This window comes from Conger conger, chromosome 12 (genome assembly GCF_963514075.1).
Source record: "Conger conger chromosome 12, fConCon1.1, whole genome shotgun sequence".
Classification (NCBI taxonomy): Eukaryota; Metazoa; Chordata; class Actinopteri; order Anguilliformes; family Congridae; genus Conger; species Conger conger.
The window spans coordinates 48,758,162-48,781,950 of NC_083771.1; the positions used below are offsets into that span (position 1 = coordinate 48,758,162).

The 23,789-nt window shown below is 48.6% G+C and overlaps 1 protein-coding gene across 1 annotated transcript in view; it reads right to left on the reverse strand.

Moving 5' to 3' along the window:
• The window catches only part of chsy3 (chondroitin sulfate synthase 3), a 176,264-nt gene extending 153,304 nt beyond the window's left edge, over positions 1–22,960 (reverse strand). Inside the window, exons 1-2 of the mRNA XM_061263523.1 lie at positions 21,484–22,960; positions 15,153–15,436 (exon numbers count right to left, since the gene is read on the reverse strand). Coding sequence (XP_061119507.1) covers positions 15,153–15,436; positions 21,484–22,093 — 894 coding nt within the window. The 5' untranslated portion in view covers positions 22,094–22,960. The remainder of the gene's footprint in view (positions 1–15,152; positions 15,437–21,483) is intronic.
• Between the last annotated feature and the right edge of the window lie 829 nt (positions 22,961–23,789).

Sequence of the window (23,789 nt, forward strand, 5' to 3'; positions counted from 1 at the left end):
AGAAGAGACAGCGCTCTGCTCGACTGCGTCGGGAGGACAGGCCCTGGCAGGGAGGAGAGACGCCGTTACACGCAACCCGTACGTCCGTGCAAAATGAGCGTTACGCTACGATGGCACTCAGGGATAAAGGGATAAACATCTTCTGATAGCGGCTGGGATTGAATTACGGCCCTCATAAAAATGGCTCTCGCACAGGAAGATCATATTCATGAGCCGGAGGTGAAGACACTTTGTACACTTACAGTAAATACCTCACAGCGTGAACGGAGGCACTGAACCATTACCTGCATCCCAGTGAACCTTTTCCCTAAAGCACATTTCAAATATGTGTAATTACTGGGGTATAAAATTTGTGAGCTTTCGAAAGGAGAACATAAATTTTTTTTTACTTATGCATCAAAGCCCACTTTCTGTTGCCATGACATCACTTCCTGCTACCCAGAATTCCATGCCTGAAGGAGGCCTGGACCTGTCATGGGAGAGTGAGCAGGTGGCACAGAACACACACACACACACAGAAACTCTCACACTCTCACACACTCACACACTCACACACTCACACACTCACACACTCACACACTCACACACTCACACACTCACACACTCACACACACACACACACACACAGAAACACGCACATATGCTAACAAACACACACACACACACACTGACGAGCGTACTACACACACACACTATGACCAGTGTAGTACACACACACTCTGACCAGCGTAGCGCACACACACTCTGACCAGCGTACTACACACACAGACATTTGGCAGATGCTCATATCCAGAGCGACGTACAACAAAGTGCATACCCATAACCAGGGATAAGTGCACTGAAAGTCTCTAGAGGGAAGTACCATTTCAAGCGTTAGAAATGAGCACAAAGATAAGGACTTGAGCCTTGTGGATTAATCTGATGACAAACGGGGGAAAAAACAACATGTATCAATGATACCAGTGAACCTGAAACCTGGCACCCACATCCTCTCAGCAGCTGGGAGTGACAGAGACTCTCAGAGGTCAAACTGCAGTGTGGGGTACAGAACGACTGCATGCAGTGTGGGGTACAGAACGACTGCATGCAGTGTGGGGTACAGAACGACTGCATGCAGTGTGGGGTACAGAACGACTGCATGCAGTGTGGGGTACAGAACGACTGCATGCAGTGTGGGGTACAGAACGACTGCATGCAGTGTGGGGTACAGAACGACTGCAGTGTGGGGTACAGAACGACTGCATGCAGTGTGGGGTACAGAACGACTGCATGCAGTGTGGGGTACAGAACGACTGCAGTGTGGGGTACAGAACGACTGCAGTGTGGGGTACAGAACGACTGCAGTGTGGGGTACAGAACGACTGCAGTGTGGGGTACAGAACGACTGCAGTGTGGGGTACAGAACGACTGCAGGGAAGACCTGACCCCAGGAAGCTCCATCCTCTCCAGCGCCTCAGAGTCCGGCCAACTGAACAACAGCAGGGGCCTGATCCCAGACCTGCGCTCTCCAGCTGTATGTAACATGAGCTAAAATCTCAAACTGATCGTGGATCAGCACTCAAACCCCGAGAAGCTTTTTCAATATGTCCGCCCTGCCCTGCAAGCTGTGTGAGAGAGAGCCATGATCCCCACAGCTCTGAGTATGTACTCCTGCGTTTAGCTCTGAGTCTGTACTCCTGTGTTTAGCTCTGAGTATGTACTCCTGCGTTTAGCTCTGAGTCTGTACTCCTGTGTTTAGCTCTGAGTATGTACTCCTGTGTTTAGCTCTGAGTATGTACTCCTGCGTTTAGCTCTGAGTATGTACTCCTGCGTTTAGCTCTGAGTATGTGCTCCTGTGTTTAGCTCTGAGTATGTGCTCCTGTGTTTAGCTCTGAGTATGTGCTCCTGTGTTTAGCTCTGAGTATGTGCTCCTGTGTTTAGCTCTGAGTATGTGCTCCTGTGTTTAGCTCTGAGTATGTACTCCTGTGTTTAGCTCTGAGTATGTGCTCCTGTGTTTAGCTCTGAGTATGTGCTCCTGTGTTTAGCTCTGAGTATGCGCTCCTGTGTTTAGCTCTGAGTATGCACTCCTGTGTTTAGCTCTGAGTATGCGCTCCTGTGTTTAGCTCTGAGTATGCACTCCTGTGTTTAGCTCTGAGTATGTACTCCTGTGTTTAGCTCTGAGTATGTACTCCTGTGTTTAGCTCTGAGTATGTACTCCTGTGTTTAGCTCTGAGTATGTACTCCTGTGTTTAGCTCTGAGTATGTACTCCTGTGTTTAGCTCTGAGTATGTACTCCTGTGTTTAGCTCTGAGTATGTACTCCTGTGTTTAGCTCTGAGTATGTACTCCTGTGTTTAGCTCTGAGTATGTACTCCTGTGTTTAGCTCTGAGTATGTACTCCTGTGTTTAGCTCTGAGTATGTACTCCTGTGTTTAGCTCTGAGAATGTACTCCTGTGTTTAGCTCTGAGTATGTACTCCTGTGTTTAGCTCTGAGTATGTACTCCTGTGTTTAGCTCTGAGTATGTGCTCCTGTGTTTAGCTCTGAGTATGTACTCCTGTGTTTAGCTCTGAGTATGTACTCCTGTGTTTAGCTCTGAGTATGTACTCCTGTGTTTAGCTCTGAGTATGTACTCCTGTGTTTAGCTCTGAGTATGTACTCCTGTGTTTAGCTCTGAGTATGTACTCCTGTGTTTAGCTCTGAGTATGTACTCCTGTGTTTAGCTCTGAGTATGTACTCCTGTGTTTAGCTCTGAGTATGTACTCCTGTGTTTAGCTCTGAGAATGTACTCCTGTGTTTAGCTCTGAGTATGTACTCCTGTGTTTAGCTCTGAGTATGTACTCCTGTGTTTAGCTCTGAGTATGTACTCCTGTGTTTAGCTCTGAGTATGTACTCCTGTGTTTAGCTCTGAGTATGTACTCCTGTGTTTAGCTCTGAGTATGTACTCCTGTGTTTAGCTCTGAGTATGTGCTCCTGTGTTTAGCTCTGAGTATGTACTCCTGTGTTTAGCTCTGAGTATGTACTCCTGTGTTTAGCTCTGAGTATGTACTCCTGTGTTTAGCTCTGAGTATGTACTCCTGTGTTTAGCTCTGAGTATGTACTCCTGTGTTTAGCTCTGAGTATGTACTCCTGTGTTTAGCTCTGAGTATGTACTCCTGTGTTTAGCTCTGAGTATGTACTCCTGTGTTTAGCAGACTGGCCTTGTAACACCAGCCATCTTCAACACGAGTAGAGGAGTGAGTGGAGTGTGAAGGCATTTCACTCACATTTCAAAAAGAGTCGAGCAGAAAGTGCTTAACACCTTTTAAGGGCTACAGTAGCGATCTGGCCTAAGTAACACAGTGAAGCACTTCACACTCAAGTCTGCCCAGTAATGAGATTTAATTAGCACATACGCTTTAAAAGTCCACTGTCCACAGTTGCTTACTGAGTTTTTATTATTGCAACTAATCACAAAGTTATAATCCTATATTTAACCTATTGAGAACATGCTTCTATTTTGCAAGGAGGCTATGGGAGAAATGCCAGAGAGAACAGTTGCAAGTAGAGAGAGAGAGAGAGAGAGAGAGAGAGAGAGAGAGATAAATAAATAGAAAGAGAGATGCAGAGAGAAAAAGAAAGAGATGCAGAGAGAAAGAAAGAAAGAGATGCAGAGAGAAAGAAAGAAAGAGATGCAGAGGGAAGCAGTGTTTGGATTAAGGGGCTCAAGGGCCCAACAGCAGAGTTCTTCCTTCATCTAGGGACCGACTTTCATCTCTCCAGATGCAGGTCAGCATCCCACCGGAGCTCCAACCAGCACCAGCCACCAGCCACCAGTCACCAGCAACAGTCACCAGCCACCAGTCACCAGTCACCAGTCACCAGTCACCATCACCAGCCACCAGTCACCAGCCACCAGTCACCAGTCACCAGGCAACAGTCACCAGTCACCATCACCAGCCACCAGTCACCATCATCAGTCACCAGCCACCAATCACCAGCCACCAATCACCAGCTACAGTCACCATCACCAGCCACCAGTCACCAGTCACCAGTCACCAGCAACAGTCACCATCACCAGCCACCAGTCACCAGTCACCAGTCACCAGCAACAGTCACCAGTCACCAGTCACCAGTCACCAGCCACCATCACCAGTCACCAGTCACCAGTCACCAGTCACCAGTCACCAGTCACCAGCAACAGTCACCATCACCAGCCACCAGTCACCATCACCAGTCACCAGCCACCATCACCAGTCACCAGTCACCAGTCACCAGTCACCAGTCACCAGTCACCAGTCACCATCACCAGCCACCAGCCACCAGTCAAACACCGTGCCAGCAGGCTACCCAAGTGTGTGTGCGTTTGTGCGTCTGTTGCGTGCATGCGTGTGCGTAGGGGGGTGTGTGTGTGTGTGTGTGTGTGTGTGTGTGTGTGCGCGCGCGTAGGTGTGTGTGTGTATGCGTGAGCTTAGGCGTGTGTGTGTGTGTGTGTGTGTGTGTGTATGCGTGTGCTTAGGCGTGTGTGTGTGTGTGTGTGTGTGTGTGTGCGTAAGCGTGTGTGTGTGCATGCGTAGGTGTGTGTGTGTGTGCGCGTGCTTAGGTGTGTGTGTGTATGCGTAGGCGTAGGTGTGTGTGTGTGTGTGTGTGTGTGTAGGTGTGTGTATGTGTGTGTGTGTGTGTGTGTGTGCGTGTGTAGGTGTGTGTGTATGCGTGTGCGTAGGCGCGTTTGTGTGTGTGTGTGTGTGCGTAAGCGTGTGTGTGTGTGTGCGTAGGTGTGTGTGTGCGTGTATGTGTATTCGCACATTGGGCGAGGGTCACCATTTTTGCTGAAATTTAAGAATGCCCCATTCTTAGACCTGTTCCATCCATGCACCCCACCCCAAATCAGCCACCACCGCCAGTCAGGAAGCAGCTGGTGTGCATGGCTAGGACTGTCCAATCATAAGGCAATACAGCACAACAACGCAGCGGCTACGACCACTTCCACCAAACATTTCATTTATAAAAATTAATCAATAAAAAAAAATCGAATGCACACATTTTTCAAAAGAGCTATGGAGTGCTGCAGGTCAATAGAGAAAATTAACATTCTAAACTGAACTCAAATACAACCTTTGAAATCATAAAAGCAAAAGCAAAAGACGAAATAAATCTAATATTATGCACTAATTTGCCCTCTCGACCCGTTAAGGCGAGAGGTCAGAAACGTGCGATCGGAACGCTCCAAACTGAACATTCTAATGCTGATGTCACAGTCGGTGCCGGCGATCGAGCGCAGGGGAGTTCTGGAACACTGATTCGGAATGTTAAAAGGCGAACGCTCCACAGCCCGGGCTTAAGCTGAAGGGAGCCTGAGATGAGAGCGTGGATATGCCCGCCTCGGCCTGAGACTCAAGAGCACAGCGCAGAGTCGCTCTGCCGGGGCCTGCAGGAGGCCTTCTTTAATCAGTATGCAGACACCGACTCACCGAGCATGAAAGCAATCTTATTTTTGGAAACCCGAATTCAAATAATGCAACAATACGTAGAGAGAGACTAAATTTGTGCCGTGAATATGAATTAAATCTTTCCGCAAAAGAAGCGAGGATTAAAAGTGAGGGACTGGTTAAACTATATAAGACTGCAGATTAAAATAAGTGCATTTTTACACGAGGAGCAGATCGCACTGGTAATAACAGCAGTTAAAAATATGCCGTTGAGCAGAGTTTCATATTTAGTGCAGCGGTACGGAAATACACGGGGGTTAAAAACGTGTGTGACAGAGGGGGAGGAATGTGAGTCAGGGAATGTGATGGCAATGTCAGGCAGAAACAACACAACACAGAGAGGACAGGGGCCAGCCGCTTTCAAAAACAATATCCTGCTCATTTACTTCAAACTTTAAAAAATACATATAGAGGATATGTAATTTTAACATGGCTCTCTAAATTGTAGGTAGTGAAATAAGAGCATAATTAATGTCAGTCATTTAGCCAGAAAAAGCCCATAAATGCGGAGAACAGAAGCGCGGATTGGCAGGTTCTTATTTGCATAATTGTGGAGGCTTTTTTTATATTTAGAAGTATCACTGATGAATGCACTGAGCCATATTTTTTTTATATTTTGTATAAAATCTCACCTCTGATGGAAAAGGTGACTGCTCATACCTTGAATCTACAGCAGGGACCATACGATCTGACTCTCTAGTCCAAATCCAGGCCTGGTCTTCTTTTCTCCCAGGTAATTAACTGGACAATTAGTGCTCCTGATTGGCCAGACTGTCTTCACACCTGACCTGACTCCCAGGTAAAGGGAGGGTGAACACACCTGACTCCCAGGTAAAGAGAGGGTGAACACACCTGACTCCCAGGTAAAGGGAGGGTGAACACACCTGACTCCCAGGTAAAGGGAGGGTGAACACACCTGACTCCCAGGTAAAGGGAGGGTGGAACACACCTGACTCCCAGGTAAAGGGAGGGTGGAACACACCTGACTCCCAGGTAAAGGGAGGGTGGACACACCTGACTCCCAGGTAAAGGGAGGGTGGAACACACCTGACTCCCAGGTAAAGGGAGGGTGAACACACCTGACTCCCAGGTAAAGGGAGGGTGAACACACCTGACTCCCAGGTAAAGGAAGGGTGGTCACACCTGACTCCCAGGTAAAGGGAGGGTGAACACACCTGACTCCCAGGTAAAGGGAGGGTGAACACACCTGACTCCCAGGTAAAGGGAGGGTGAACACACCTGACTCCCAGGTAAAGGGAGGGTGGTCACACCTGACTCCCAGGTAAAGGGAGGGTGAACACACCTGACTCCCAGGTAAAGGGAGTGTGAACACACCTGACTCCCAGGTAAAGGGAGGGTGAACACACCTGACTCCCAAGTAAAGGGAGGGTGAACACACCTGACTCCCAAGTAAAGGGAGGGTGAACACACCTGACTCCCAGGTAAAGGGAGGGTGAACACACCTGACTCCCAGGTAAAGGGAGGGTGGGAAACCAGCAGTTGTGGTTTGATGATCCTGGATCCACAGGATATTGCACACCCCAGTTTGAACCAAACAAACACAATCAGACCTGGGATAATTACGCAACCGCTTTGGAATCAATTACTTTTCTGTGCTCGATTGATTTTTCCAGAAGGCGGGGTTCGCACATTTTGAGAGTATTTCACAGGTTCACCAGTACACCAGACAAGCTCAGTACAGTGTAGAAAAGTATTTTAATCCAAAACAATTCCGTATTAGACCCAGGTCTGTCCACAATACGAGTCTCATGCCTAAATACAGTTACGGGAAACGGATAAATACAGTGTCAAATAGTGAAAGAGCATGAATCAGATCTGGCAACCTCATACAGATCAGTACAGCAGATCTGGCAACCTCGTACAGATCTGTCCAGCAGATGTCTAAGCAGCATTAATGAGCCCCATTAAGTGTAATCTGCAGCTCCGCAGAAGGTGCCGGTCTGAGTGAGTCCAAGACCAGTCCGCTAATTTAGCCACAGAACCTGGAGACACGGGCCGACGGGGCAGAACGGGTATTAGACTGAAGCAATATGCAATTATTCCTCATCAGACCGCTCAGCACTGATGAGATGGTAGAGGCCATGGCACTCAGACTCGAGAGGACAGAGACAGTAGAGACAGCGTGAGGGACAGAGACAGTAGAGACAGTAGAGACAGCGTGAGGGGGAGAGGGGAGAGACAGTAGAGACAGCGTGAGGGGGAGAGGGGAGAGACAGTAGAGACAGCGTGAGGGGGAGAGGGGAGAGACAGTAGAGACAGCGTGAGGGGGAGAGGGGAGAGACAGTAGAGACAGCGTGAGGGGGAGAGGACAGAGACAGTAGAGACAGCGTGAGGGGGAGAGGACAGAGACAGTAGAGACAGCGTGAGGGACAGAGACAGTAGAGACAGCGTGAGGGACAGAGACAGTAGAGACAGCGTGAGGGGGAGAGGACAGAGACAGAAGAGACAGCGTGAGGGGGAGAGGACAGAGACAGAAGAGACAGCGTGAGGGGGAGAGGACAGAGACAGTAGAGACAGCGTGAGGGACAGAGACAGTAGAGACAGCGTGAGGGACAGAGGACAGAGACAGTAGAGACAGCGTGAGGGGGAGAGGACAGAGACAGAAGAGACAGCGTGAGGGGGAGAGGACAGAGACAGGAGAGACAGCGTGAGGGACAGAGGACAGAGACAGGAGAGACAGCGTGAGGGGAGAGGACAGAGACAGTAGAGACAGCGTGAGGGACAGAGACAGTAGAGACAGCGTGAGGGACAGAGACAGTAGAGACAGTAGAGACAGCGTGAGGGGAGAGGGGAGAGACAGTAGAGACAGCGTGAGGGGCAGAGGACAGAGACAGTAGAGACAGCGTGAGGGGGAGAGGACAGAGACAGTAGAGACAGTAGAGACAGCGTGAGGGACAGAGACAGTAGAGACAGTGTGAGGGGCAGAGGACAGAGACAGAAACTGAGAGGAGATCACCTCGTTCTGCATGGAAACAGAGAGATCCATCCTTCAGAAAACCAGCACAGAAAAACACAACAAATGTTCCAATGACATCCCGATTACAACTGAACTGATTATTGGTCATTAGCGTTTATCCTTTAGCTAAACAGAAGTAACGTATGGAAACAAAGTACGGCCAACATTCTGTAGGGTACAACTTGAAGCGGATGCATTCTAAAGGTGGGATGACCTCCACCGCCCCCCCACCCTCCCGCAGCGCAGAGGCAGGCAGCGGGGGAAAGGCTCGAGTGCAGACGCTCCCGCAGCGGGGGGGTCAGGAGGTCAAACTCGCACCGTCACAGAAAAGCTCGTTCACACCCCTGTGTCTGTGCAGTGCATGCTGGGACGGTTTCCCGGAGGGGAGAGAAAAGAAAGCGGAAGATGTGTGTGTTCTTTAATAACTCGGCCTTTGAGAACAGGAGCGGTGTGCAGACAAGCTGCCCGGGCTTTAACCTCACGACCCCACAACCGGAATTCTAGCAAGATGTTGCTAATTGAGTTCGAGGACTGAATGCACAAAGTAAACCAAAGCAGTGTCTCTCTCTCCCCCTCTCCCTCCCTCTCTCCCTCCCTCTCTCTCTCCCTCCCTCCCTCCCTCTCTCCCTCGCTCTCCCTCCCTCCCTCTCTCCCTCGCTCTCCCTCCCTCCCTCTCTCCCTCGCTCTCCCTCGCTCTCCCTCCCTCGCTCTCCCTCGCTCTCCCTCCCTCCCTCTCCCTCGCTCTCCCTCCCTCCCTCTCCCTCGCTCTCCCTCCCTCTCTCCCTCGCTCTCCCTCCCTCTCTCCCTCTCTCCCTCTCTCCCTCTCTCTCTCCCTCTCTCTCTCCCTCTCTCCCCCTCTCCCTCGCTCTCCCTCCCTCCCTCTCTCAATTCCTGATTTTAAATTAAAAATACATTCTCACTTATTTAAAGTGAACTTCATTGCCTGTCAGTCATAGTGTTGTGCATTTGTAATTCAAAACATATCCACCTTTTTGGAGTGAGAGTGGGTGTTCCGCTCGGTTAAAACCGTATCTATGCATTTCAAACAGCACTTGTATTGAAAATACAACATTAATTTTTGGCCACCGAATTGAACGGAGTCATACCCGTCTCTGTGATTTGCTGAATAGCATTATTTGTTGGCTGCATTATTGAACAGGAACTATAGCAGGGAACAGGGCATACGGCACGGAAATAACCACACAGGATCTCTCTTTACCCAACCAGCAGAAACGGATATATCAGAAACTTGAATTACAGTCCAGTTATAACACAGCACAGCCCTGTTATTCCACTGTACAGATATTATAACCAGCACAGTCCTGCAATTCTACTGTACAGATATTACAACCAGCACAGCCCTGCTATTCTACTGTACAGATATTATAAATAGCACAGCCCTGCTATTCTACTGTACAGATATTATAAATAGCACAGCCCTGCTATTCCACTGTACAGATATTATAAACAGCACAGCCCTGCTATTCTACTGTACAGATATCAAAAGCACAGTCCTGGCTTTTCTCCTGTACAGTGGCATGATCTGAAATACAATCACAGACCAGCTTTTTCAGAAATGTCCATAAAATACATGAATGCAGGCTGCACTCTTTCATATCATCCATGAGAGCAGTTGTAAGTATGTACTCCACGTAAGTAAATGTGCTGGTGTTCGGTATGCAGATTTTAACCACAGAACTAATGAAAAGTTTAGTTATGATTGGAGAAATAAAGAGTTTTAAGGGACGGAAAAGGGCAGATTGAGTCTAACGAGTGGAGAGGCTGTCTCACGCCGTGTTTTACTGCCGCCATTTTAATCACGCTCCATTTACACGTCATTTGGCCTGCGCTCTTATAGGCTGACAGATGGTCAGGACTTCTTCCTAGTTTATTCTGATTGGCCGGCATCCAACAACAGTGCCAGATGTTACATACAAATCCAATTTCTGGAACCCTATACACTTACACGGCTACATACAGACAGGGATACAGCACATATTCCCAGGTTCAAGCGCCTTCCTCTTGGGAAACTCAATCGAGCTGGGAGCTGGTCTGAACTGGTCGACCAGCTAAACCATGTTGAGCTGGGAGCTGGTCTGAACTGGTCAACCAGCTAAACCATGTGGAGCTGGGAGCTGGTCTGAACTGGTCGATCAGCTAAACCATGTGGAGCTGGGAGCTGGTCTGAACTGGTCAACCAGCTAAACCATGTGGAGCTGGGAGCTGGTCTGAACTGGTCAACCAGGTAAACCATGTGGAGCTGGGAGCTGGTCTGAACTGGTCAACCAGGTAAACCACGAGGAGCTGGGAGCTGGTCTGAACAGCGGTTTCAGAGCTGAGCGTGGGCTGGTTTTCTCCAGCAGGGCCCAGGCTCAGGCATCGCTGCAGGGAGCAGGAGAGAGACAGCAGGGCTGGAGGATGAGGAGCCCTGGCACAGAGCCCCCAGTCCCCAGCAGGAGAGGGCTGGCTGATGGTCCATTCATCACCTCCCCCGTCAGACCATAACCCTGCCACCATTACTCCACACACAACAGGGCACGGCCACACCACACATAAAACATGCCCCTCAAACTCAGCCCATTTTATTCTGATTTAAACTTGACCACATTGTGCATGAAGTCAATGCACTATATTTTAATAAATCTCTTTTTATGGGTAAACAACCTGAACTTCAAAGCTCCCCGGAAAACTTAGTTTCGGGGACAAGAGGTTGGAAATGTAATTACAGACACCTCAAAAACAAAACTTCAACTGCTGACTGGAAACTTTAGTACTGTAGTACATCCAGGTCAGCTTGGAAACAGAAGGAATTGTAACGACATTAATAAATTAGAATATCGAACACAAAAAAGTAGAGAATGCAGAATACAAAATCAGCATGTGGTGAATTAATAATTTCTTCTAGCACAGTGTAGATGACACGATTGTACAGCATCGGTCTGGAGGTACCAGGCCAGCCCGCCAAGAAAAACTAACAGTGATGGTTCAGCCACACACCAGGGCCTCAGGTCCGATAAAACACCACTGCAGTTTATTAATAAATATTATCATACATGTACGGGCGGCTGACGTCATGGCAAACTGCAGGATTGAAATGCTAGCAGAATGCACAGCGCGCCATCGTGCTGGAGAGAGCCCTCTCAGGGCTGCAGGACAGAGGAGCTGATTGTGTACGCTGGAAACGGAAGGTCAAAGGTCAAATACCCACTATAGAGGGGCTATAGGAGTTTATCTGAATGGGTAGAGTGCCACTTCCGGTTTGACTGTCAACTGAGTTCAGTCAACTTACAGAAAACAGTCTCTGTAAGGTCACACTCAGACACAAGTACCCTGTGATAATCATCCTTCAGTCATGTAGTAAACCCTGTGATAATCATCCTCCAGCCCTGTAGTAAACCCTGTGATAATCATCCTCCAGCCCTGTAGTAAACCCTGTGATAATCATCCTCCAGTCATGTAGTAAACCCTGTGATAATCATCCGTCAGTCATGTAGTAAACCCTGTGATAATCATCCTCCAGCCCTGTAGTAAACCCTGTGATAATCACCCTCCAGCCCTGTAGTAAACCCTGTGATAATCATCCTCCAGTCATGTAGTAAACCCTGTGATAATCATCCTCCAGTCATGTAGTAAACCCTGTGATAATCATCCTCCAGTCATGTAGTAAACCCTGTGATAATCATCCTTCAGTCATGTAGTAAACATGATGAAGGACACCCTATATCATCAAAATAAAGTCCCAATTGTATTGAAAAGGTTTATTAAATGAAGTTCGCTTTCCTGATTTAAAAGAACCATCAAGGACAGTCCATCAAGCTTCTTTTTTTACCAGAAAAACTAAAACTGAGTAACAGCCCCAGATTGCTCCTGCAATGTTCCCTTTGACTCAAAGGAACAGCCAGGAATGCTAACAAATCTGTGCTCTGGGAATGTGGCCTTCTCTTTGTGGGAAGTTCTGGGGCCAGACCTCGTTATCGGGACCTTGCTCAGCATGCAGGTGTTGGCTGTGTTGAGCGTTTCATTTTTCACATCGCTCAAACAGACTGCCAGATATCTGGATCTTGGGGTTTGGATTTTATTTTTAAAATTAGAAACACAAACACAAAAACACAAAGTTTTAAAATTAGAAACACACTCGAAATGGATTTTGAAAGCGTTCCGAGGGTAAAAGTCCCGTTTGATCTGAAGTGACGGGAACGTTGGCAGAGGTGAGGAAAACCATTATCCCATCGGAGACGATCAGGCCGGATCAGAGACGGAAAATAAACACAGGGAAATCACCCTCCTTCTGCCCAATAAGAACATCACACCCTAATCATGTGACCTGCCAATAAGAACATCACACCCTAATCATGTGACCTGCCAATAAGAGCATCACACCCTAATCATGTGACCTGCCAATAAGAGCATCACACCCTGATCATGTGACCTGCCAATAAGAGCATCACACCCTGATCATGTGACCTGCCAATGACAACTCCCATTCGCTTAAAACATCTGCAAGCCTCCTCTCCTTTCTGCTCAAACAAGTCTTCATCTGCAACTTCTAGCAAACACGACACAATTGTAGGCTCTTCAATATCATTCACATGCCTGAACCATAGCAAATTGCAGCATTCATGGTGTATTAGACTAACCCTTACCCGTATTTAATTGCATAAAATATTGTTATCTCCCTCTCTACCTCAGCTGGTGTGTGGTGGGCGTTCTGGCACAAAATGGCTGCCGTTGCGTCACCCAGGTGGCAGCTCGGTGGTGGTGGTTGAGGAGTTTCCCCCTCATCACTGTAAAGCACTTTGAGTGTGAGAACATCACTATAAAAATGTATCTATCTATCCATCTATCGATCGATCGATCGCTTCCGAACAAAATCCATTTCCTTACTTTTCCTGCTAATTTCCTTTCTAACATCAAACTAAATTCAATCAAATGAATGAAGTCAAGTTATCAGCCTGCTCATAGCTTGGTGCATTAAGTGTTGTTCACTGACCATAAACCACAAGGACGACACCGTTGGGAAAGAACCTGTGTACACTGCTCAAGTGATCAATATGTCAGAATGAGTTGACGTACCGTAAACAGATAGAGTCCCACAATTCAGTTTATCTTTGTTACCGACTGCAAACCTAATTTGAAAAGACATAAAATAGCACTGACAAAGACGAAATTGCTTTGGAAGCCACATATTAATAACCCGCGCCTCTAGCCCCCGTTAATTAATGTCTGCGAGCAGATAAACGGAGGCAGGACTTCCACACAAACACTTCAGTGTAATTGTTTCACAAACACGCTGCAGCCAGAAATGAAACGCGGAGGGCCTGCAGACTGAGGCCAGGTGCAAATGAGGAATGTGAATTAAAGCGTCGGCCCTCGCCAGCGTACAGCGCCTCTGCACTCTCGCTCACGCCGTAACGCACACACCCCGCGCGAGGAGCCCGTTCATCACACGCGTGATTATAAACTCGGCCGGGGCGCGTCACAGGAAAGCGATGGGTTAGGCTATTGTTATGAGCTACTGCCACATCTCTATCGCTAAAGCACTCTAACCCAGGCAGAAATACGTATTCAGTGTCCACCTGTCCTCCCTCTCCCCACACACACACACACACACACACAGCCTGTTCCCCACACACACACACACACACACACACACACACACACACACACACACACACACACACACACACACACACACACACACACACACACACACACACACACACACAGCCTGTTCCCCACACACACATACACACACACACACCCACAGCCTGTTCCCCACACACACACACACACACACACACACACACACACACTGCTGACTCACCGCCTGGCTATTTCCACACACACACACACACACACACACACACACACACACACACACGCACACACACACACAGGCAGCTCTCTTGGTGTTTTCCCATCAGCTCTCTTCGCCGCGCACCACCTTTTGAAACGGTTAGCCAACGTTTGTGGCGAACAGAAAAAAGTTTGAATACGTTGGCGAACATTTGAATACGTTGGTGTCTTGAACGCACATCAGGTCGGCTGGTGACCTGACCTCTGACCCCACCCCCCCCCCTCACCTTGGAGGACCAGACACACTGGGTTCCCCACCTCGTAGGACCAGACACACTGGGTTCCTCACCTCGTAGGACCAGACACACTGGGTTCCTCACCTCGTAGGACCAGACACACTGGGTTCCTCACCTCGTAGGACCAGACGCACTGGGTTCCCCCCCCTCACCTCGTAGGACCAGACGCACTGGGTTCCCCCCCTCACCTCGTAGGACCAGACGCACTGGGTTCCCCCCCCTCACCTCGTAGGACCAGACACACTGGGTTCCTCACCTCATAGGACCAGACGCACTGCCCCCCCCCCCTCACCTCGTAGGACCAGACGCACTGGGTTCCTCACCTCGTAGGACCAGACGCACTGGGTTCCCCCCCCTCACCTCGTAGGACCAGACGCACTGGGTTCCTCACCTCGTAGGACCAGACGCACTGGGTTCCCCCCCCTCGCCTCGTAGGACCAGACACACTGGGTTCCTCACCTCGTAGGACCAGACGCACTGGGTTCCCCCCCCTCGCCTCGTAGGACCAGACACACTGGGTTCCTCCCCCTCACCTCATAGGACCAGACACACTGCCCCCCCCCCCCTCACCTCGTAGGACCAGACGCACTGGGTTCCCCCCCCTCACCTCGTAGGACCAGACACACTGGGTTCCTCACCTCGTAGGACCAGACACACTGGGTTCCCCCGAAGCGCCGGACACAGCGGCCCACCTCCACGTCCTCGTGCGTGGTGTACATCTCGCGCAGGCAGGCCCCCAGGTGGGGCACCATGCGGCGCAGCAGCTCCCGGCTGAAGATCATACCCGGGCCCCCCATGCAGAAGTTCTCCCCGGGCTCCAGGGCCAGCTTCCCCAGCTCCTCCATGGTGCCCAGGCCCGTCTGCCCCAGGTACAGGGGCCTGCTGCTGTTCAGAGACCGCAGGAAGGCCTCCAGCTTCTCCCCTGGAGGAAGAGGCAGAGAGACGCAAACCTTTTCACCTGGACACACACAGAGAGACGCAAACCTTTTCACCTGGACACACACAGAGAGACGCAAACCTTTTCACCTGGACACACACACACAAGACGCAAACCTTTTCACCTGGACACACACACAGAGACACAAACCTTTTCACCTGGACACACACACACAGACGCAAACCTTTTCACCTGGACACACACAGAGAGACGCAAACCTTTTCACCTGGACACACACACAGATTTCCAGGTCAGGAGCAAGTACAAGATCGGAATGAGCCACTGGTCTCCTTAACCCTGTAAGGTTGTGGTGCCCAACCCTGTTCCTGGAGATCTACCGTCCTGTAGGATTTCATTTCAACCCAAACAAATAACAACTCATTCAACCGCTAGAGATTTCATTGTGCTGCTCATTAGTAGAATCAGGTGTGCTAAATTAGGGTTGAAATGGAAACCAACAGGACCATAAATCTCCAGGAACAGGGTTGGGCAGTCCTGCTCTACACCATATGCGGATGGACAGTTTATGGCCAACACCGGGATTATAACTGATCGGTACAGCACATGAGGGGAATTAAAAGGGGCTGTTTGAAAAACTGGTTTAAATCGGTTCCCAAAGAAATTTACTGGACTTCAATGGCGTTGGGAACTGTGCCAGAATCATAAACAAGTTTCTCACAGTTTCTACAAATATCAGAAAATTTCAAAAGGTTTATTTTTTTTATTTTTTTTTTATGATTAGAAAATCTGAGAGGGGACCACCCTGATATCCTCATTCAGGAATTCTGAGGGGGAAGACCTGGAAGGAACAGGAATGGGCGATGTGTGGGGGAGGTTACAGCTACAGCAGGGACCTCTGCAGACCAGCGTGAGAGACTGTGGCAACAGCTGCTCAACCACTGAGGAAAATATTTTTCACTTTTCTTTTTTTTTTTCTTTTTTTATCTCAGCTGTCTCAGTTACAAAAGCCAGCCACGCTGCCTCATTCTGGTCCACAAGACTTCACAGGTTTTTACAGTTTTGCATCATGTACAGCAGTTGTCCTCACTCCTGGTCCTGGAGAGCCGCAGGGTGTGCTGGCTTTCGTTGTCACTCAGCACTTCATTGATCAATTGAAGCAGTTAATCACACAGTTAACTCACCTCACCTGATTTCCTGGGTCTGAATCGGTTGCTGATATTAAGGTGCAAAAAGAAAACCCAGCACACACTGGGCTGGGCAGGGATGCCCAATGCCCAACTACTAGGGGTCCGAGACATCAAAACGTTAATCTCACTGTCCATTAAACACTGCTCTGAGCTCCACTGTTCCTTGTCATTGGGCTAGTTCCTGAAACGTTGTCAAAGTTGTCCAGAAAATGAGTCTCTCACTATAAGGATATCGACAGTACTATTGTGTTATATAACCAGAAATACAAAAAACTCCACGGCATCAATTTCCGATCAAATCTCTCCATCGTCATTACAACTTCCCTTGCATGAACATCTCTCAACAGCTATTCCAAGGAGCCAAAACTCCTCATGGTGGCAAACAGGATATTTTACTCATTAACATCCCCTCCTGCACAGCCCTGCTGTCCAATCACAACCAGATGTAGCCTGAGCACAGGCCTCTCTCGAAATCAAAGTCCTCCAGCATTCCTCCAGGCTCTCTCCTCTCCCTCTCTCTCACTCTCTCCTCTCCCTCTCTCTCACTCTCTCCTCTCCCTCCCTCTCACTCTCTCCTCTCCCTCTCCCTCTCCTCTCCTCTCCCTCTCTCTCACTCTCTTCTCTCCCTCTCCCTCTCTCTCCTCTCCCTCTCCTCCCTCCTCTCCCTCTCCCTCTCCTCCCTCCTCTCCCTCTCCCTCTCCCTCTCCCCTCTCCCCTCTCTCCTCACTCCTCACCCTCTCTCCCTCTCCTCACTCCTCACCCTCTCTCCCTCTCCTCACTCCTCACTCCTCTCCCTCCCTCTCCCTGTCATCTCCCAGCTCACAGTATGAGCTCACAGTAAGAGCACACAGCTCACAGTAAGAGCTCACAGTAAGAGCACACAGCTCACAGTAAGAGCACACAGCTCACAGTAAGAGCACACAGTAAGAGCACACAGCTCACAGTAAGAGCACACAGTAAGAGCACACAGTAAGAGCTCACAGCTCACAGTAAGAGCACACAGTAAGAGCACACAGTAAGAGCTCACAGTAAGAGCTCACAGTAAGAGCTCACAGTAAGAGCTCACAGTAAGAGCACACAGTAAGAGCTCACAGCTCACAGTAAGAGCTCACAGTAAGAGCCTGGTGGTCATTTGTGTTTTTGTGTTAAGAAGAGAGAGCAGACGGCCTGGCTTCTGGTCTTATTTTTGATTCTTTATTCCGAAGGGGGAAAGCAGAGACGGGTCTGTTTTGAACGCGCCATGGCAGAGCATCTGTTCCCTGCAGTGCAGCCTGAAAGTATTTGGACGGTGGTACAATTTCTGCTCTTCTGGCTCTGTGCTCCAGCACATTGAATTTCAAATGAAACACAATGAATACGAGGTTTAAGTGCAGACTGCCACCTGTAATCTGAGGGTATTTCCATTTTAGGGGTCCAAAAGTAATTGGACAATTGGTTTCCTAGATTTTTGTTTTTGATTATCTTCAGTCTTTATTTAGCCTCTCACCAGAGCCATATTTGAGCCTCACCTGAGTCTCACCTGAGCGATACCTGAACCTCTAACCTGAGTGATACCTGAGTGATACCTGAACCTCTCACCTGAGTGATACCTGAACCTCTAACCTGAGTGATACCTGAACCTCTAATCTGAGTGATACCTGAACCTCTCACCTGAGTGATACCTGAACCTCTCACCTGAGTGATATCTGAGTCTCACCTGAGTGATATCTGAACCTCTCACCTGAGTGATACCTGAACCTCTCACCTGAGTGATATCTGAACCTCTCACCTGAGTGATACCTGAACCTCTCACCTGAGTGATATCCGAGTCTCTCAGTTATCAAACCAGTTCAACATGCAAGCTGCACAGCGCAAAAACTACAAAAATGTTAACAATAATTCTGGTCTTATATATAGAATTAAAATCTTATTTCTAGTACTTTTTTTTGCAAAGTAAGACAACAACCAAGAAGGTGAGAGTTTTACTCATCTCAAGACTTGCCAATGGGGTCACTTGTTAAACCAACAGAAACTTTAAAACAAGCTAATATTTTCTACTTGAGATAACAGAAAAAGATGAAGTCTTATTACAATATTTTTTTGCAGAGCTTCCTTTAGCAGAAGACTCGGGGCCCCAGTAAGAGACATAAGTGGCCGCTCGGGGCCCCATGACTGCCAGGGGGGCCACAACTATTCAGAAACATGTATTATTTAGAGTGTGAGTGTGTGTGTGTGTGTGTGTGTGTGTGTGTGTGTGTGAGTGTGTGTGTGTGTGTGTGTGTGTGTGTGTGTGTGTGTGTGTGTGAGTGTGTGTGAGAGAGTGTGAGTGTGTGTGTGTGTGTGTGTGTGTGTGTGAGAGAGTGAGTGTGAGAGAGTGTGTGTGTGAGAGTGTGTGTGTGTGTGTGTGTGTGTGTGTGAGAGAGTGTGTGAGAGTGTGTGTGAGAGTGTGTATGTGTGTGTGAGAGTGAGTGTGTGAGTGTGTGTGAGAGTGTGTGTGTGTGTGTGAGTGAGTGTGAAAGAGGGTGTGTGTGTGTGTGTGTGTGTGTGAGAGTGTGTGTGTGTGTGTGTGTGTGTGTGAGAGAGTGTGTGAGAGTGAGTGAGTGTGAGTGTGAGTGTGAGTGTGTGTGTGTGTGTGTGTGTGTGTGTGTGTGTGTGCGTGTGTGTGAGAGAGTGTGTGTGCGTGTGTGTGAGAGAGTGTGTGTGAGTGTGTGTGAGTGTGGGATGGGGAGGAGGGCTCAGGGTGCCTCTCATAGGGCCAGCACTGTCTCGATCCTGGGCCTTAATTGGGGAACGGTGGTTTTTCATAAAGAGCCGAGAGGAGTTACTGCCTTCGTTGTAACTTAATTATTAAACAACCTACTGAGACTGAGCAAATATAAATCAATTATTCAGAAATATTATAATCCATGTGAGCGAGGCTGCTAAAGCGGCCATGGTAAAGGACAGTTTATAGCCCAGCAGTGTTACCCGACTGAAACCGCAGAACGTTCATCAACACTGTATTGTCACCCAACATAGACGGTCTTTAGCAAAACCTATAAACGTCACTAAGTATAAACCTGCTGCGACCAGCAAGATCCACTGCACCTCGTGTGTCTCCATCGCTGGACTATAAACCGGCCTCATGAGCAACACTACGTCCTGAAAGAGCCAACAGTCAGAAGACCACACAGAACTAATGTCTGCATTGTAGTTACACACATTCATATATTATTTTTCATAAGAAGATCTACATTTTTCTGGTGGTCCAGGCTCCCGATGAGCATGCGCCCCCAGGGGCCTCTCTTTGGGGGAGTTCCAGGCACGTCCTCCTGGGAGGAGACCCAGGGGCAGACCCAGGACACGCTGGAGGGATTAAATCTCCCCGCAGGCCCGGGGCAGCCTACGGACCCCCGGGATGAGCTCCAGCAGAGCTGGGCCGGATCCGTTCCTGGTTTTCATGCCAACCTCTGGCCTTAATGACTAAATTAGCACCGACATTTTCTCACAGTTTTAGCTACAGTTCACGGTAAGCGCATTAACGACAGCCAAGACTGTGCTCGCGTCTTACTGTGAAAACGATTTACTGTGATTTAATCTACGATTGAACCAGCGCCACTGTACACAGCCAATGAGCGTATTCAGCCAGGGTAACTGGTGGGAATAAAAACCTGCATCTCTGCTCTCCGGGACCAGACCTGCCCACCCTGAGCTGGAGAAAGTGGCTGGAGAGAGGGATGGAGGGATGGAGGGATGGAGGGATGTCTGTGTCACTCTGCTTGCCCTGATGCCACCATGACCCTGACCTGGACTAAGTGGAGGAATGGATGGATGGACAGAGGATGGATGGCTGGATGGATGGAGGAACGGATGGATGGACGTTTTTCTGCATCATTGTGAATGGCATTGACTGAGGACGGAGGCCAATATGGCTATTTTAGAATGTTAAGCTGAATGAATGGAGCGGCCATTCAAGAAAGAAAAGAAAAAAACAAGAAAGCTGAACAAAAAGACAATATTGCTGTCAAAAGTATTTCAGCGTCATGGCACAGTGTCTCGTCTCCGACACAGTAGCACTGCGCGCTGCTGCAGCCCGCCTTAACGCACAAGGCCCCGTTATTGCGAAGCCGCGGGTGCAACTGCGCAGTGAAACACGCACCGTCGCCCTCTCGACTGATCACCATGCAGCAGGTGTAGGAGAACGCTGACAGGTGAATCAAGAAGCCTACACATAAATAATTAAGCAATCAGCCATGCCTTCAACTGCGATCCGGGACAGCACCGACACCAAGTCATAAAACATATAATTACAAAACCTCGAAGGCGAAACCAAACGGCATAACGGGGTCAGGACTCCAGACAGGCGTGTTCTACCAGTGCCGCTATCGATTACCGTTACAGGGAAAAGCGGGAAACACGCCTTGCTTTTAATATCGCACCTTAATTAGCCAGCCAGCCCAGATATGCAAATGAAAAATATTAATACATGCTTCAAATGAATGGAAGTAAACTGGCAACAAAAAAATGAAGAAAGTGGAAGCGCTGAGGGAGGTGGAAAATAAACAATAGTGACATAAACTTTCCCTTCACTCTAACAAAGTTGCAACAGATGAAGATGTTAAAGATGACATCACTCTGCTGTTGGCCATCGTGTAAACTACGCTATTGTGTGGCAACCACACAGCACTTTCTTATTATTTATTTATTTATTTATTTATTTAGAAAACTTGGAAGACTTGGCGGTTACGTGTTTTCGCTGAGATTATGTCATGTGTAGCTTCAAAAACTTACACCCAGAGAGGCGCTCTCAAAGAACGCACCGCTGTCTGTAGCGGTACAGACGGCTACGGACACTCAGTAGCCATGCCTTGAACAAGTTGGCAGTTGCCAAAAAACACTCAGATTAATCCCAATGGAAGTATTCACCTCGAATGTAGACATCATCGTCCGCCCGCATAAACCATTCGTATTTATCCAGATAATGATCGTGCATGTATTTCAGCATCATGAACGACTTCTTTTGCGGAGGGTACGAGTCGTCCACTCCGGCGAGGGAGACCACGGGAAGGGGAATGGGCAGCGGGACCGTCTCCGACCCCTCGCTGGAGAAGAACTCCACCTTCCCAGGGATGGAGCGCGTCCACGTCCGCTGGGCGGCCACGGCTCGCGTGTCCAGGTACTTTTTCGCCGTCATGACACCCACATAAAGGAAATGCCTCGGTCGCGAAACTGGTCGCCCGCCGTCCCCGCTACCGTTACTAGTCCTGAACGCGCTCTCCTCCTCATCGCTGTCCTCTGGGCTGGAGACGGGGCTGTCCCTCTCTTTCTGCCACGCATTGCTTCTCGCGGTGCCGCCGACGACCTCCGGCACTTTACCGGCGCTCGCCGCGTTGCCATAATAAGAGCACACGGTTGATTTTTTTCGCTTGCCACTGATTTCCACCACCCGTGGGACGATGAGCCAAGACGCCGCGGTAAATCCAACAATGACCCCGAGAACCACGCTCACCCAGGGTCTCCGAGACCTCACGGCCATGGTTAAATAAATACGGTGTGGTAAAAACACAACGGGAACAATGAAACACCCTCGCTTCGGCGTGCGTACTGGTTATTGCTCTTTTTACATTGATCGGTGGTCGCACATGATTAGGAACAGCTGCTAAGTACATTTGCTAACTAGTCATGCTACCTGAGGGTCAGCATATTTGTCCATATTACATCCGCGGGTAACATCCTCCGACTGGAATCCGAACAGAGAGGCTATACGTCCTATGACAGTCTGTTACAGTTTCTCACAAGACCGCCATGTCGTAGTTCCGAGATAATATAAACTAGGTAGCCAAGCCAGCTCAACACGGGAGCTAACAAGCTAATGCCCCTTCATTTGTAATGTCCAACGCGGCGGAGGAAGTTGCCGTGCAGTCCGACTTGAGCGCAGCGCCGAAAGCAGGACCCTCTCCTTTACTTTCCATTGGAAACATTGTGTAGAGCCACTTAGTGAAAGAATGCAACAAAAAGTTGACTCGTCCAGATTCGCATAAATATTAACTCCAATGCGCATCCAACGGCAATGGAGGTAGTTCAGCTTTCACCCCAAAACAAACATGGTAATCATTTCCGCGATAAAGCCAGTTTTAAGAGTTCCATACAATTCGGTAGCTAGGAAGCGAGCTGTTTTATCCGCGTCTGACTCGCCATCTTGTTTACAATTTGACGTCAGCGTAAATAACTTTTCATTTTACCCGTCCCCCGTCTCCGATTTCTCTCCGTTTCGGGAACAAGCTCGCAGTGTTGATGTACATATTCATCGCGGAGTGAAGTAACGGGGGAGACTTCCAGCTGCCAAGCAGGCAGAGGGCGGAGCGATTCAAGATCCTTCCTCTCCACTAACTGACGTCCCGGGATCATCCACACGGACGCCGCATCGTTAGTGGGTATTCGGCTGAATTTAAAGTAGACACGAAAAAGTGTCACGCCTCCGTTTCAACTCTCTATTGTGGCAGAAGCTACAAGTATTGCGCGTATGTCTCTTGGTAAACTCATATTCATAGCCATTCATATTTTTAACCTCCGGTCTGATTTAAAAAAATAGTTTGGTTCTGAAACCTATGCAACCGCATTTCTGGCTAGCGTTGGTTTCTTTTTTTTAATATCATAAACGGTATTTAACTTAAAGTCTTAACATTTTTTATTCAGAATCAGCTGGGCCTGAGAACTTGGTCGATCACTCTGAAGAAACTCTTCGTTTGGAGAAGTCAGGTCACTCCCAGAACCTTTGCACCTTTTGAAGACCAGTAAACACAATGCATTTTCTTTTAATTAATGTATTTATTTGAGCCATGTTTATTTACTTTCCTCTGACATGGACTTAACATAGAAACTAAAATAGCCTTTTCCATTTAAAAAAGGGTTACTTTTTCATACTAACGTCCAAACACACATACGCATAGTACGCATACGGTCACACTTCTTGCTCATGGACCATGGTTCGCGCTGTTATGGCATCCCCATTTCACTGCTGGAGTTCCAGTACAGTAAACGCCTTAAGTCACAGATTAAGAAAAGCCATCAGTAAAGGATCGAGATCCATTTACCCACTCAATATCTGATTTAGGCTACTTTGAGTAACTTCAGTAAATAATAGTATCAACGCTAGGCCACTCAATTTCATTAATATCAACTCTACTTATGTGTTCCTAACCGAGCATTGCTTCCCGACAAGGTGTTATAAA